This window comes from Pelmatolapia mariae, linkage group LG20 (assembly GCF_036321145.2).
Source record: "Pelmatolapia mariae isolate MD_Pm_ZW linkage group LG20, Pm_UMD_F_2, whole genome shotgun sequence".
NCBI lineage: Eukaryota > Metazoa > Chordata > Actinopteri > Cichliformes > Cichlidae > Pelmatolapia > Pelmatolapia mariae.
The window spans coordinates 9,569,436-9,584,799 of NC_086244.1; the positions used below are offsets into that span (position 1 = coordinate 9,569,436).

Below are 15,364 nucleotides of genomic sequence, written 5' to 3' on the forward strand. Positions count from 1 at the left end.
TCAACCTTCTGCTTTCTGGAGGGGCACCTTCAACCAGGTCCGCGGTGCACTGGCAGCGGCTGTCTTAGTTGTAAAGAATAACTGGAAATAAGACTTTTAGACAGACACAATGTCGTTCCTCACTGTCACCAGGCTAGCGCCCAAACTACTTAATTCAAAGGTAAGAGAAACAGAAGGAACCTCGATACCGCTTTCTTGGTTAAATCTGTGAACGTTTCCTTTAAGCTAACGTCGGGTTAGGTAGCTAACAGGCTAGCTTAGCCCTGTCAACCACATTGTGAAATGCAGTTGGCCGAGTTTGTGGCAATTTGCTTAAACACTGACAAGAACTTTAATCATAGTAATGTATGAACCCTGTTTTTCGTAGATATTATTCAGAGACAGAAGCCGTGTTCTGTTTGACAGCTCGTATCTTGTTAGCTAACGATAGCGCATGAATCATTGCACTCATGTTGGCCTTGTATTGTCATAACTATGGTATGTTTGTCCAACCAGCACAGAGCAGACTCTTAACTTTACGCTACGAGTTTCTAACTATTTGTAGTATAGCGTAATAACATAAAATTGTATTTTCTTTTAAATTCACTTTAAACTCAGTGTTTAGTCACCATCGCAGTTGACCTTCATATTAAGATTTTAACCAACCATATAATGCTTATATGTTTAAAATACAGCTGAATAGCCGGTATAAATCATTTTTTCATAAATCAATTTTTATATAATCAGGTTAGGTCCACTGAAAAGACCTCTCTTAAAATAAGAGCTATGAAGAGGCAGTCAGCAGACAATTACAGCGGAAAAAAAGCTGCAAAAATCATATAATAAAACTTTATTATATCCAAAGGGAGAGATCATACTACTTACAAGGTAGAAGGGTGCATACCTTTGGAACATCTGGGGTTAAGAGGTGAAGTATTTATTATGTTGTGTGGTTAATAATGTAATAGTTATGGGATGGTTTGAAAGCTTTACAAATGAATACCATAAGATAGCTTTTAATTCTTGACGGGAAGGAAGTCCATTCAACCTTTTCAAAAAGAGCAGTGATGAGTATAAAATGTTGTATATTAGACGTGGTTTAACTGCAGAAGTATTTATAGGTACACCCCACAATCTTGAAGATGTCCATGGTCAAGGACAGGCATGAAGGTTGACTACAGTGGAGGAAGTCAGGGTCATTTAATTATAAACAGTTTTGAGTTTTATTTTCCCTTAAATGAAAGTGTTTTGTAAGGGCATATAACGCCATATTAGCATGTTTTTTTGTTTTTGTTTTTCTGCCTTTTAAACTAGGATGTGGCTGCTTGGAAAATGTTAAAGGTAGATGAGGCATAGTCATACTCTGAGCTAGGACAATTAGGTATTCATTAAAATAATTACATTGACAGCTAGAGATCCCCTGTGGTGTTCTGTTTCTAATGGTAAAATTGCATGATTGATGATATAATCCCATCAGCAGCAGTCTGGGTTTTGTCTGTGAGGTTGGAGATTAACCAGTTAAATTTGGCTTTATCTTGACATGGAGACAGAAGTAAGATTTATGGTTTATGAAATGGGCAGGGCACATTTTGTATCTTATGTTTTTATAAATATGCAACATTAGGGTAAAATCCAATTGCATTTGGAAGAGCATATTGCTGTAATGTCCATTGAAAAAATGTGATTATTTGAACAGATAAATGACTTTGACAGGCTGGCCAAAGCATATTTTAAATGATTTAATTAAAACAATCTTAAAGTACCCTTCCAGTGACCTTAGTCTACTGCTTTACTCCAGTGGCCTCTCAGTATGAACTACTTGGTTGCCATGTCAAGTCAAGTCTCCTACTACTGAAATAATAGAGATAATTTTTCAGTCATGGCGACTAAGTAGTGTCTGTCTTTCTTTGAACTCTCTATCATATGTGGGGAGCTCACCTATGTCACAGTCACCTTTCTCTCTTATCATTTGTAATCTTTGCTCTGGAGATTTATTAGTAAGCTGTAGTTGCATAAGAACGTATGTGTCTGAACTATGACTGAAAGTCATGTGATTTTAGTGACACAATGAAGTCTTATAAAGGAGAGTCTCATGATTTTTTTTTTTCTTGCTTCAGATCATTTCATCTTTTGAAAAAGGGGATTGTTTTAAGTACCTCTAGATTTAAATGTCATTAAAATGTGTATTCCTTATACCAAGATGTCTGTTTTGATTTGTTTGTCCATAGAGAGGGTGGCTTTGTTGCTAATCACTCAAGTATCATGTGTTTCTTCTAAACACAGCCTCTGGAGGGGTTGCCTTTTTGTGTGGAGTAATTGCTGTAGTTGCTCTTTAACCCTGGCTGATGGACAGTTGGGAGTGAGTGAGTTTAACTGGTGCTCTATATTTAAGACACTGAGCTGTTACATAATCTCCCTGATGCTCAGCTGGGTAAACTGTGCGTGTAGTGACGCACCCTACCTTTTTGTTTCGCTGAGCCTTGATGGTCCTGTTTATTCAAAACGGTTGTGGTTATGAGGAGTAACTGTCTCCTGCCCATTGATAATCTACTGATATGTTTAAATGAACACACAGGAGTCGTATTTCACTAGTGAGCGAGACAGCCAGCTGAACTTCTCACTACTATCAATGAGTTTCCATTAAGAGTACTTTCATAAACACTTTTTTTTTTTTTAATTCATGCCTTGACATGAAAGGGAGGAGGCATCTTTTCCTAGTTTGTGAATAATTAGGTTGCTTCACTCTGGATTTGCCCCTTGGATACATGTAATGGCTGGTTTACATTTCACCAACAGTTAGATCTGAAAGAATAAGACTAGATGTACTTTTCCTGACTTTACAGGACCAGTCTGATTGTTTTACACCAGCATTAACATTGTGGGGGAAAAAAAAAAATAGAAATGACACACGAGCGTGAATAATTTGTTTATATTATAATGAGATTGTGGTGTGAGGTTTTTAGAAAAGGTGCACACTGTGCTGTTTGAAAGAGGTGGGGTAATATTTGTGTGACTTGGAACATCTCCACAGTATTGGCAGATAACACAAAGCCCCAGTTTGTGATCCGATTTTTTTTTTGGCCAGGTTGTCAGGCTTTGAAGGTCTCAGGTGCAGAATGCCCTGAAATGGCTGTCACTAGTGGCTCTTTGTTGCAGGCCATGTACTGTGAACTACCCAGTTATAAGTGTTGTTTTTTTTTAACTCTAAATTTTGGGCAAGTTTGAGTGGCAGTTATAAAATGATGAGGATGAAAATGGAGAAAGTATTCTGAATAACTGCTTAGTTTAGTGAAAGCTATGTATTATGCTACAAGGTACACTTTAATAGGTAAAATGCTAGAAAGAACCTGTAATTATATGTATTAGGCATGCACCAGTACAGCAAACAAACATTGTTACTGAAAATATGGTGCTCTACACTGTTATCGTCATATTAAAAAAAATAAGATGGCATTTACCAACATCAGTAGCCGATATTTATTTGGTACCATGTAATGGTTAGTGTTCAGAAATTGTTTGATGAAGAGCAGAAATGGAAATGGGCTTGTGCTTGTAACAATCAGTGTAATATTGGTGTAGCACAAGGATACGTTAACATTTGGAGGAGGAGCCTCTAACCGAACCACTGACCTTCCAATTAGTAGCTCTACCTCCTGAGTGACAGCCGTGCTAGTGCTGTGGACAAAACAAGCATACAGTATTATATAAATATAATACTGTTTGCTTGTAGTGTAATGTTTTTTTCTGGACCACAATAAGAACAGTTGTTACTGTGGGAAATGAAAAAAAGAGGAAAAAATTATTATAGAAAATGTTTTTTTTTCCTGTGTAAAAGTTTCTGTACACTTGGTAAGAACACGGTGATTCGTTTAACATGTATATTGCTTACTACAGAGAAAGAGTTGGAGCCATTTCACTCACAGACTGATTGCAGTATTATCCTTAGAAATGTTTTGTAGCTTTTAAGTTCCTCCAAGGTTGTTTCATTTTAAATACAAGCAGTAGTTAGTCTAGAAATTCTGTTATTACTATAATGTTGTTTTGTGTGTGTGTTTTGTTGTACTAACAATCCAAATTGTATTTCCTAATATGTTCTGCAGAATGCCTCTTTCCTATTTGTGGCTGCCAGAAATGCCAGCGCATCAACAACAGTAAGTGCATTTAATTTACTCCACTGTTTTCTGCTTGTTTTATATAGCTGTTCTGTAGTTTTACTGTTTGTGTTAACAGCCTTTGGAAGAGACACTGGTTCTTACTCTGTGGTCTCTGTGAAGATATTGACATTTGTGGAGCAACAAATCATTTTTTTCCTGAAATGTTTGCATAAAGTTTGTTTAACCATGGGTCACAAGGGAATGTGGTCTATTTTAAGGCTGAATGTTTATTCAAGGGCATTAAAGAGTAAACATTGTCTTTTACAGAATCTGAAGGATGTCCTCTCAGACCTCATTCCTAAAGAACAGACCAGGATCAAGAACTTCAAACAACAGTATGGGAAAACCAACATAGGGCAGATTACTGTAGACATGGTAAGTGGCGCAGATTTTTGCACACGTTTAGTGAGCTGAATAAAATAAGACCCTCACACAAGTGAGGCACTGAGCTGGATTCCTCAGATCGATTATATTAATTCAGGGAGGAGCATTTGGGCTTTACCATGATGCAGATTAGCTGTGGCATGTTAGCTGCACATAATCCATCTAGGCCTGCCTGGTCTTGTTTACTGTGCCAGGTATCACTGTTCGGTCATCTCCCTCAAAGGTCACAAAGTGTGCTGCTTCCTGCCAACAGGGATATTTGAGCTGACTCACTCAAACCTCCACTGTAAACTGGCACTTGCACTTTCTCTCTCGCGCGCGCACACACACACTCACACACCCCACTGCAACAAATCTATCGTCTTCCATCTATCAAACACTGCATCTAACTTGTTGCATTGTAGATTTAAGTTGAGCTTCTTGTGTCACGGCAATAATGCTTTCAGTGTCTATTAACTTTGTTATCCTGTTGTGCAGAATTACAAACCTGAATAGTATTTAGGATATTTCTTCCTGCCTTTTTTTAAAGACATTTGGTGGACACTGATAGCAAAATCAAAGCGGTGAGCTTCCGAAATGGTCTACTGATAAAAATAATCAGTAGATAAAAGGTTTTAAAGTCCAGTATTGTGTAACTTTGGTTACTACAAACACACACGGCTGTTTATATATATTATTGACAAGACAATTTTCTGAATGTCTTTCCATGTTTTTGTTTGTGTTTTCATCCATAGGTCTATGGGGGTATGAGGGGAATGAAGGGTCTGGTGTATGAAACCTCTGTGTTGGATCCTGAGGAGGTCAGTATCAGAGCCACAGAGAATACACTGATATATTATTGCAGATCTATTAGTGCCTGCGTTTGTTGGTACATTTATATTAAAAAAAAAAAAAAGGGGGGGGGACAGAGGTGCCACACTAGGTTTGAGGTTGTTTAGAAACAGAACGACTTGTGATCAAGTCAGTACTGCAAAGTAGGGCAGGGCAATATGGCCAAAAATATTTATCACGTTATATATTTGAAGATTTGCGATAACGATATAACTGACGATATAATTGATGCAAGACAAAATATTTTACAACTCCACAACTCAAAACCCCCCATCAGTTTATTTTCACTTAAAAAAGCAGCTGTTTTTTATGTGCATTAAAGCCATGTAAAAATTTAACAGTGCAAACGCAAATTCCTTGCTGACAGTTTAACCAAAAGGCATTTCCAGTGGAATTGGGCCGACGTATCCTCAGCATAACCATGTATAATATCCACAAAAGTTAAAAGAGGTGCTTTGCAACATGAAACTGCAGTGTGCCAAATAAATAAGTCAAATACGTATTTTTCGGACCATAAGGTGCACGGGATTATAAACCAGATTAAGCGAAACAAAACAGTCAGATAGCCTTGAGTTTAAAACATTTGGTAAAAACATTTAATTGGCATACCGTTATGCACATCAATTCATGTTGTTCAATGATTGACTTCCCTCACATGCTTCAGATACTCTGTTAACAAACTGACCCTGATTGACAAGCACACGGTACACAAACCTGTCAATGTCCACAAAGAAGAAAAACAAAACAAAGACAAGCGTACTTCCTCTTGCTCTCCTTAAAAATTATTGACTCTCCTGTTGAAAATTGCTGATAACTGCATAGCTTGAAATTCAGGTTAATTTATATTAGAGATTAATGGTTGCTCTCTGCTCACGTTCGACATCAATGACAAAAGCGCAGAGTGCATAGTGTAAGTTCTTATAGCAGTGACCACTTGCTCTGTGCAGAGAGTTCTTGGAAGTAATGTAGAAAAGGCAGCAGCTGGAAAGCTGCACTGGTATGACATGATATCTTAAATTTAAATCAGATAAGGTTTTTGAACAAACATGTTATCAGTCAGACTCTAAACACAAAAAGTACAAGGTATTATTATGGTAAGCTTTCTTTCTGTGATTTTACTCTTAACTGCATACGCATTAGCATTCCCTGTAGGCACTTAAGTTGATTGCTTTCTGGTCAAAGCTGTGACACTCTGAGACATTGAATCATCAATATTCATTGGTAGAGATGCAGCTTATATTAGCAGCTTGCCAGCACTCAATTGATTGTGCATTTGATGATAACAGGAATAGGTAGCTAATTATCACAAATAACATTTACTTCAACGTCTTCTCTCCCCTCTCGTCTCTACCTTGATAATCAGGGCATCCGCTTCAGGGGCTACAGTATTCCAGAGTGTCAGAAGCTGCTGCCTAAAGCTCCAGGAGGTGAGGAGCCACTGCCCGAGGGTCTTTTCTGGCTGCTGGTCACAGGACAGATCCCAACTGAGGAGCAGGTGAGTCGATGCAAGAAGTTATTGTCGTAAAATGTTGTTACGTACTGGAGTTTCAGTGAGCAGGTATCTGTCGTGGTATGTCAGACGCTGTCAAATCACTTCAGAATGCTTCATCAAAACTGAATATTCTTGCAGTGCAGTAAATATCAGATGAAGGTGACTTTGGCACCTGGATCAGTTAAGGTACCAAATACGTGAGTCATGACATTTTCTTTTGCATCATGGAAACGTGAATAACAAGATGCTTGGCGTGTGCTCAGTTCAAGTGTATTTATGTAATGACAGATACAAATGTACAAAGGCTCAAGGCACATTAAATTTTGACCTTGGTTCTTCTCAAAGTGCAAACTGCCATCCTTTGTTAAAAAAATTTTTTTTCCATGGACTTGTCAAGGAAATAATTTATATAGTAATCTTTAACTCAGAAATGTCTTAATTTCAGTTGTTTCTAGTTATCATCTACATTTAATTTTTCTTTACGTTCACAATAAAAGAAATGGTACCTTAACAGTAGTTTAAAAGTTAACTCAGTGAAAAAGTGATAAATACACACAAACAACCAACTGAAGTGATATATTACACTAAATGTCTTGACGTGAGCATTTCTCTTGTGCAGCCTTTAAAAATATATTTGCACTGAGTCACCAAAATTTTGAGAATCACTTAAGGCAAAAAAAACCCACCCTTGAGCAAGAACCTGTTTGCAGTGGGGAGTAAAAAAACAGGCTCTGTGTGTGTGGCAGTCTGCCTTGATTGGTTGGGTTGAGGAAAGTGAAGATGAGCATTTAACAAACCAAATGACACAACAATAATAACCTCTGGGCAGGTTGGTAGGGCCAGTCACTGTTGATGAAATGTATGCAGTTTTAAACTCAAAGATTTGCAATGTTTGCAGAAAAGGTACAGGGACAGAGCGGACAGAACAAAATGCACAAACTACAAGAAAGAAAATAGAAGCAAATGACATACAATACTATAATAAATAAATGCCTGCAAAGTGAAATACAGAACAGTACAAGACAGGTGCTCTGTGAATTTAGTGGTCTCAGCAACATAGGCCCATATAGCAGCAAGAGTCAGAATCAACTAAGCCAGCCCTAATTGTATCCATCCATCCATTTGCTTCCGCTTATCCTTTTCAGTGTCGGGGTACACCCTGGACAGTTCGCCAGTCTGTCGCAGGGCTAACACACAGAGACAGACAACCGTTCGCACTCACATTCACTCCCACATTCACACCTATGGGCAATTTGGATTAATCAATTAACCTATCCCCCCTAATTGTAATCATCAGTATTTAGTTTTTTGTACAGCGTCTGCCGCTGAAATATAAAAGCTACTTATGTTAATTTAAAAGCTCTGAGAAGCACAAGTAAGGCTGAGTGAAGTTTTCTATATGGAGCTGTGAGATTTTTAGGAAGTAGATACAAGAATAATCTTGATTTTTACAGGGAATCAATAACCAAAGTCGATATCTAAGAAAAACTGTTTCTAGCTCATGTTAGCTGGAGATTGTATGACGGCAGAAATTTGGCGTGTATAAACTAGAGGTTGTATCTTGTTTCTCAGTTGTAAAAACAATCTCTAGGGATTTTATTGCTGCCAACTATCTCCTTAAAGAATGATATGAGGACAATCTGACTATGCTCCTTTCACCTGCTTGCAACTTTCAAGCACACCTCTCTATCTGTTCTTCCTGCATCTTATATCTGCTCAAATCAGCCAAGGAGGAAATGTTTATTCTCAACACACATTTGTCTCCTTATTGATCGAAGAGAGTTTTCTGAGATTTCTGCCTCATCTATTTATTGTGTGTCCATTTTTCTTTTCAGGTGAACTGGGTGTCCAAAGAGTGGGCAAAGAGAGCAGCACTTCCCTCTCATGTTGTCACCATGTTGGATAATTTCCCCACAAATCTGCACCCCATGTCCCAGTTCAGCGCTGCCATTACAGCTCTGAACAGTGAGAGCAGCTTTGCACGGGCCTACTCTGAGGGAGTTCACAAGTCCAAGTACTGGGAGGTGAGTTTACAACCATACCTTTTTTGAAAAATATAGACTAATAGAATTTTTCTTGCTCAAGAGACTGAATCACTTTATACACAAGAACACTTTCAGTTTGGTTTCATGTGGTCTTTTCTTGTTGTAATTTATCTATTTATTTTTTTAAAGTTTATCTATGAAGATTCTATGGATTTGATTGCCAAGCTCCCCTGCATTGCTGCCAAGATCTACCGTAACCTGTACCGTGAAGGCAGCAGTATTGGAGCTATCGACTCCAACCTCGACTGGTCCCACAACTTCACCAACATGCTGGGCTACAGTGATCCCCAGTTCACTGAGCTTATGAGGCTCTACCTCACTATCCACAGGTGCAACTTAAGATGCCTTTTTACATAAAACAAGTTGGATTTAATCTTATTTTTTTTCTAGTAACACTTGAATCAAAGTCTTGCCTTTTAAATCTAAGAATTAGAGATGTTAAGTGAGATGTCGAAAAGATGAGAATGAAACTCGCAAACCTATCTGGAGTTAGACAGCATGACATTATGTCACTACTTGGTTTGATTGAACACTGACGAGGATGACTTGGCCAAGTGTGAGGGAATTTAAAGGGTTTTTTTTTTTTTTTTTTTTTCATTTGACCATCAAAACTAACCAAACTATTACAAACAGAAGCAGTAGTTCAGGTTTCCTAAAGTGACCTTAAATTTATTTAGCATGACCTTTTTCTTTTTTTTTCTCAAGCTTAGTTGAATTAGTTGCTTAATCCAGGCGGAAGGAGCTGCAAATGTAATGACTGTTTCTCCAATTTTAATATGGACAGAAGCAAAAACTCTTCCCAGACTTTTTGATTGATGTAGGTCAGTTAAGTAAGATGGGAGCCGACTGAGAATAGTATTGTAAATAGGAATATATATAGTAGTGTAGTCTACAAAATGACAAAACAGACCATCCAACCTGAGTGTGCAGTGTGCAATGATGTGCGCAGGCTTTAAGGTTTGAGTGCTGAGGTAATGAATCTCAGTGCTCCTGGATAAACAGAATCCACTGTTGCTAAGGCACATGTATATAAATAAAATCGCTATTATCAGACAGACAGAAGTTAGAGAAGCGAGGCTTTTTCTTGCCTCAAAAGAAATGCTGGATTTAAAAAAAAAAAAAAAAGAAAAAAAATTTAACCAAGAAAGTAGCATCTTCAGTTATTTATGTGGAGAAATTCCTGCTTTTTACTGTAACAGCAGTCCTCTTATCCTGAATTTGATGCAATATACAATAAAAATAGATATTGGTTTACACAGTCTGCAGTTTGTTTAGCAATCAAACATGCCATGCAGGATATGTGCACTGAAAATAACAGACAAACTCTAAGAGCAAATTCAATTTATGTCCCACACAGATGATTCTACTCAGATAAAAAGGATTGACAACTCTCCAGTCTCCCCAGTGTTACTGTTTGCCACCTAGTGATGAAGTGTAGCAGATGCCAGTGTAGACTTAAATGGCACGCTTTAGAAACCTTACTGTTAGAATAAAAATTTTAATGTGTTCATTACTATGTGTTTTTGTGTGTTTGTAAAATTGTAGTGATCATGAAGGAGGCAATGTCAGTGCTCACACTAGCCACCTAGTGGGGAGTGCCCTGTCTGACCCCTACCTGTCCTTCAGCGCTGCCATGAATGGTTTGGCCGGTCCTCTCCATGGCCTGGCCAATCAGGTTAGTAATGCACAGATCATGATTTTCATTCTGTTTTCACACAGAGATTTGATAGAAACAACTTGGAGATCCCAAGTTAATCCCCCATTCATCTTTTTATAAAGAAAGCATTTTTATTAGGAAGACTGCAGTGGATATTATGTGATAATGATTTTTATTTCAGTCAGTTTATTACAATTGTTGCAAAAACACTACATACAACACTTTAATTATTTGATTTTTACCAAAAAACTAAGAAATCTGAGGAGGAAAAAAACTGAAAACAAGTTTAATGTGTAGTTTAATGGTTGGTTCATAATAATTTAATGCCTTTATAATCTCATAGATCTCTTCTGTAGCATATAGATGGGTTAGAGTTTCTTTCGCTATACCTTCTTACTAATATTAAAGATGACCGAGTTCTGCTAATCAGCTTTACTTTCACAGGCCTGGTATTCTGAATACTAGCTTACTATAACATTGTCACAACACTTGATTAAAATGGATCATTAAATTATTAGACACTCCTGTGTTTTTAATCACACATCAAAATCTCCACTGTGGTAGAAGCCTTTTTGAAACAACTTTGTCACCTTTGTGCCAACATGGCAACATAATCATTGAGGACTTGGCTGTTTTTTGGTCAGTGCAGTAGACAAACACTAAAGGTGAAAATGACAAAGAACCAAGAGTTCAGTGTCAAACTGTTGTGGTGCTCAATTATAAATATTCTTTTAGATTTCAATAACTTTCACAAAGCACGGCTTGTTTACCAGCGCCTGAGGAAAGGGCTCCCCTCTTATTAGCTAGCAATTTGTCAAAGCTGCTTCTACCTCCTCCAATAAATTTTGGCATCTGTTTAATTACTATCCATCCATTTTCTTAACTGCTTATCCAATTATAGTGTCAGGGGGGCTGGAGCCTATTCCTGCTTCATTTATTTATTAGCTACTTAACTAACTAGTTAAATACAGTCATATGATATGACCAACTGTTATGAGCAGTTGTACAATACCCTATGATTTTAGATTAAAATGTTCATAATGATTTTTTCTTTCAGTTTGCACTTTGCTCACATATTTGACATATTGACACTTAAAATGAATTTTGGTTTAATTTCGAATACAGTGCCAACAAAAATACCACAGAAAATTCACTTAGCTTATGAATGTGTGTTTTGTTTTGTCTTGTTTTGTGGGTTTTTGCTGCACCTACAGGAGGTACTGGTGTGGCTGACTGCCCTGCAGAAGGAGTTGGGAGGAGAGGTGTCTGATGAGAGGATGAGGGATTATATCTGGAACACACTCAAGTCTGGAAGGGTAAAGAAGCACCACATCCGCAAACAAACAACTCTAGTTTTTATTATGACTTCATTTTCCACTCTCACTCATTTTCAGAATAACACTTCTGGGGATGTCAGGGGTCCAGTTGTTTCTACCAGAAGTTACAGCTAGGTTTAGGAACCTTTGGAGGAGCTCAAACCAGATTCTTTATTAAAAGAAAAAAAAATTAACACTTTAAAAAGTCCCTGGTGGGCTTTTGTTGTTTTCTAAAAGAGTAGAAACTTTGGGCATGAGGCTTTCTACATTGAACATTTCTAATTGGTTCTAATCTCCCTAATAGTGTGTGAAATCTGTTAGGACCCCATTGTCAAAGCAGTAACTCGAAAGCAACATCAACACAAGTGGCTTATTGTTGTTGCAGTGTTGTCGCTTTATATGGCATCATTGTTTTTTGTATAGTCTTCCTTCACCTACAGGACTAAGGAGTAGTTGATTTAATGTTGGCACAAAGAAAGTTGTGTAATTACAACAGTTTTTTTGTTTCCAAAACCAAGAAATTGCTATTATTACAATTTTTATAATTTACTATATTTTACACCTGATTTACTCTGACCTTCATCTAAACCTTCATATTCTAGTTTATTGATTTACAGATTAACTAAATTCTGTTTTTGTCTTTCATATTAGGTTAAAATTGTTAATATATACCATAAAGAATTTGTAAAATAATAGTATTTTAGCACAGATAGAACAGTGTTGATGTCACCTAACAGCAAGTTGTTTTACATGTAAGTTCTGCACCTGGTTGGTTTCTTCTGGTTTTGTTCCCCAAAACATGCATACTAGGGTAATTGGTGATTGTAAATTGACCTTATGGGTGTGTTTAAGTTCTTAATGCGTTTCTGAAGGTCTCGTGAGTACTTAGAGTTGTCAGAGAGACTAGAAGAGTGCACTGTCAGGTTAAAAATGTTGGTTTCTTGGCTGTAGGTGGTTCCAGGTTATGGCCATGCTGTCCTAAGGAAGACTGATCCACGTTATACCTGCCAGCGTGAGTTTGCCCTGAAGCATCTGCCCAGTGACCCCATGTTCAAGTTGGTTGCCCAGCTTTACAAGATTGTACCCAATGTGCTCCTGGAGCAGGGTAAGGCCAAGAACCCCTGGCCCAATGTAGATGCTCACAGTGGAGTGCTGCTGCAGGTAAGACCTGGGATTATAATCATGCATTTGTTATCTAACTGAAATAATCACAGGTGCTGAAGTAACTGACTGCGTCCCTGTTTGTGTGTATGTTCAGTACTATGGAATGACTGAAATGAACTACTACACTGTGCTCTTCGGTGTGTCCCGTGCTCTCGGCGTGCTGGCCCAGCTGGTGTGGAGTAGAGCCCTGGGCTTCCCCCTGGAGCGCCCCAAGTCCATGAGCACAGATGGACTGATGTCTTTGGTTGGAGCAAAGTCAGGCTAAAGCACCAACCTGGAAGTAGCTGTGGGTTAGTGTTAAGGGTGGGGGGAGGTGGAAACATCAAAAAGCAGACATCAGTTGACCCCTTGTCATTTCCAACCCCAGGGATTTAATAGGATTCAAAGAGACAGTATGCTTTTAATGCCATTTCACAAAAAAAGGGCCTTTTTAAATTGTCATAGCATTAGTCTTTAAGTGTGTTTAGTTAATCACTGACAGGCTTTCCAATCATATCTCTCTAAAACATGAGCAGAACAAACTTTATACATGGCCACGGTAGGCTCAAACTACCTACCACTTTTAGGTCTGCTAGCATTGCTAAGATTTCCCCTGAGCGGTGCTTCTCATTGGACACTGGGTCTAAACTAAGAATAGGCAGTGGCATTCAAAGGGAATTGTGGGAGTGAACTGCACTTCCTTTGTATTTAAGCTTCTACATTTAAAAATCTGACTAAATCTTTTTGGCCAATACAGTGATGTGTTGTAGAGGATACTTCCAAGCAAAATACAGTTTTGTCACACAGCTCTAATTTTAGTTTTTCTTCTATGCAACGTTGTCATCCCACCCAGTTGATCAATGCGTTTCACTCCCACTTATGAACACTCCAGTGTAATGGGAAAAAAAAAGGTCCTCACTAGTAAAAATCCTAGAAAGCCGTTTAAGAAAAAATATTCATTTAAAGACACTGCCCCTTTAAATCTCTGGTCTCCCCTTTTTTTTTCTCTAACTTGTAGTTTTTTCTTTTTTCAAGATGACCTGTAATACCTCTATGATCAAAATAACAGTCTTTATTAAAATTTGTTTCCTTTGTCTTATTTTCCTCAAAATACTTTCCTATTTTTTTAATGGGTTTCTTATATTACGAATGGCTGAGAATCAGGACTAATGAAGGTAACTGATACAGATTTGAGCAAAGGGTGTTGTAACTGGCAACCTGTAGGGAATCCTTAAGAGCAAGCTTGAATAAAAACAGGATGGGAGGGGGGGCTTTGTAGAGTTTTGTTTTGTTTTTAAGTCTTCTTTTATTTGACTGTATGTTCATTTCTTTATCCCAGCAGCAGAGCACTTCAAATGACAATTGTAAAGTTATAAAGTATTTGATTGGATTTCCTAAATTGTAACAGTAGAAAATCTCCCCCCTTTTTTTTTTCTTTTGGTGTTGAATGATGTATGAAAATATATTTGGGTTTGAATTTTGTTGTGGTTTTATTTATACTCTGTGTACATAGGTATATATATATGTATAGCATTAATGTATGAGCTGTAAGCATTCACTTGCTGCTTATAACCACAATGAGCACCACAGTTTACCAGCCGTGTAGTAGTGCCCACAAAATGTCCAGTCTCGCTGGTCACTGTGAATTTCTGACAATGAACAAAAAAAAAAAAACTGCAGCTATCTTCTGTATATACAGTTTCTTCCCAAGCTCTGTTTCCTCAGCTGGTGCTGTATTTCAGGTATTTCACTTGAATGTGTCAAGCTTGCTCTTAAGTTCTGGGTTTGTCAACACTCCATTTTTGTCTAGTTAGTTCTTGCGTATTTCCTTCTAAAAATACTCTTTAACGTGATTGTTCTGATACTTGATTCTCTCTGCTGTGCTCTTCTGGCTTTTTCGGGCACGTGTTTTGTGTTTTATTGTAGCGTTCTTCCATGTGGCAGGTTGTTCAACAGATGTGGTTATTTTGATCGTAGAGGAGCTTAAGGGTTGTAACTGGGACGAATCATTAGAGAAACACTTGGGGGGGGGGGGGGGGGGGGGACAGGGCTGGATGGGTCAAATGGGCAAGAAAAGCTTGAAACAACTATTGGAAAACCTTAGAAAAAAATGAAAAATAAAGGTTTTTATTAACACTTGTTTGGTCTCATTTTCTTCATAAGTGCTTGAAAAAGAAATTGTGATGTAATTCCAGTTCCAGTTGCATGTAAGTTTGTGAAACCTTTGAAATTACCAGGATTTCTGAAGTGATTACCCAAATACTCTAACCCTCTGTGTAATACACAAACAGTCTCACAAAACGCTGTCTTTTAGCCATTGCTAACAGTTGTTAAGCTTTCACGATTAAAAAGGACTGAAATAA

At 37.8% G+C, this 15,364-nt stretch overlaps 1 protein-coding gene across 1 annotated transcript; it reads left to right on the top strand.

The window, feature by feature from the left end:
• Positions 1 to 15,039, top strand: cs (citrate synthase). Its single transcript, XM_063464261.1, has 11 exons — positions 1 to 160; positions 4,080 to 4,130; positions 4,401 to 4,508; positions 5,252 to 5,317; positions 6,712 to 6,843; positions 8,676 to 8,864; positions 9,015 to 9,214; positions 10,431 to 10,560; positions 11,757 to 11,858; positions 12,810 to 13,019; positions 13,117 to 15,039. Exons 1-11 carry the CDS (start codon positions 110 to 112, stop codon positions 13,285 to 13,287), a joined length of 1,410 nt encoding a protein of 469 aa, XP_063320331.1. The 5' UTR covers positions 1 to 109; the 3' UTR covers positions 13,288 to 15,039.
• Positions 15,040 to 15,364: the final 325 nt, after the last annotated feature.

Bases quoted from the DNA above. Each gene is read 5' to 3' on its own strand.
- cs (XM_063464261.1), top strand. From the start codon at position 110: ATGTCGTTCCTCACTGTCACCAGGCTAGCGCCCAAACTACTTAATTCA. The intron at 161-4,079 runs GTAAGAGAAACA...TATGTTCTGCAG, and splicing joins CCAAACTACTTAATTCAAAG to AATGCCTCTTTCCTATTTGT. The intron at 4,509-5,251 runs GTAAGTGGCGCA...TTTCATCCATAG, and splicing joins GGCAGATTACTGTAGACATG to GTCTATGGGGGTATGAGGGG.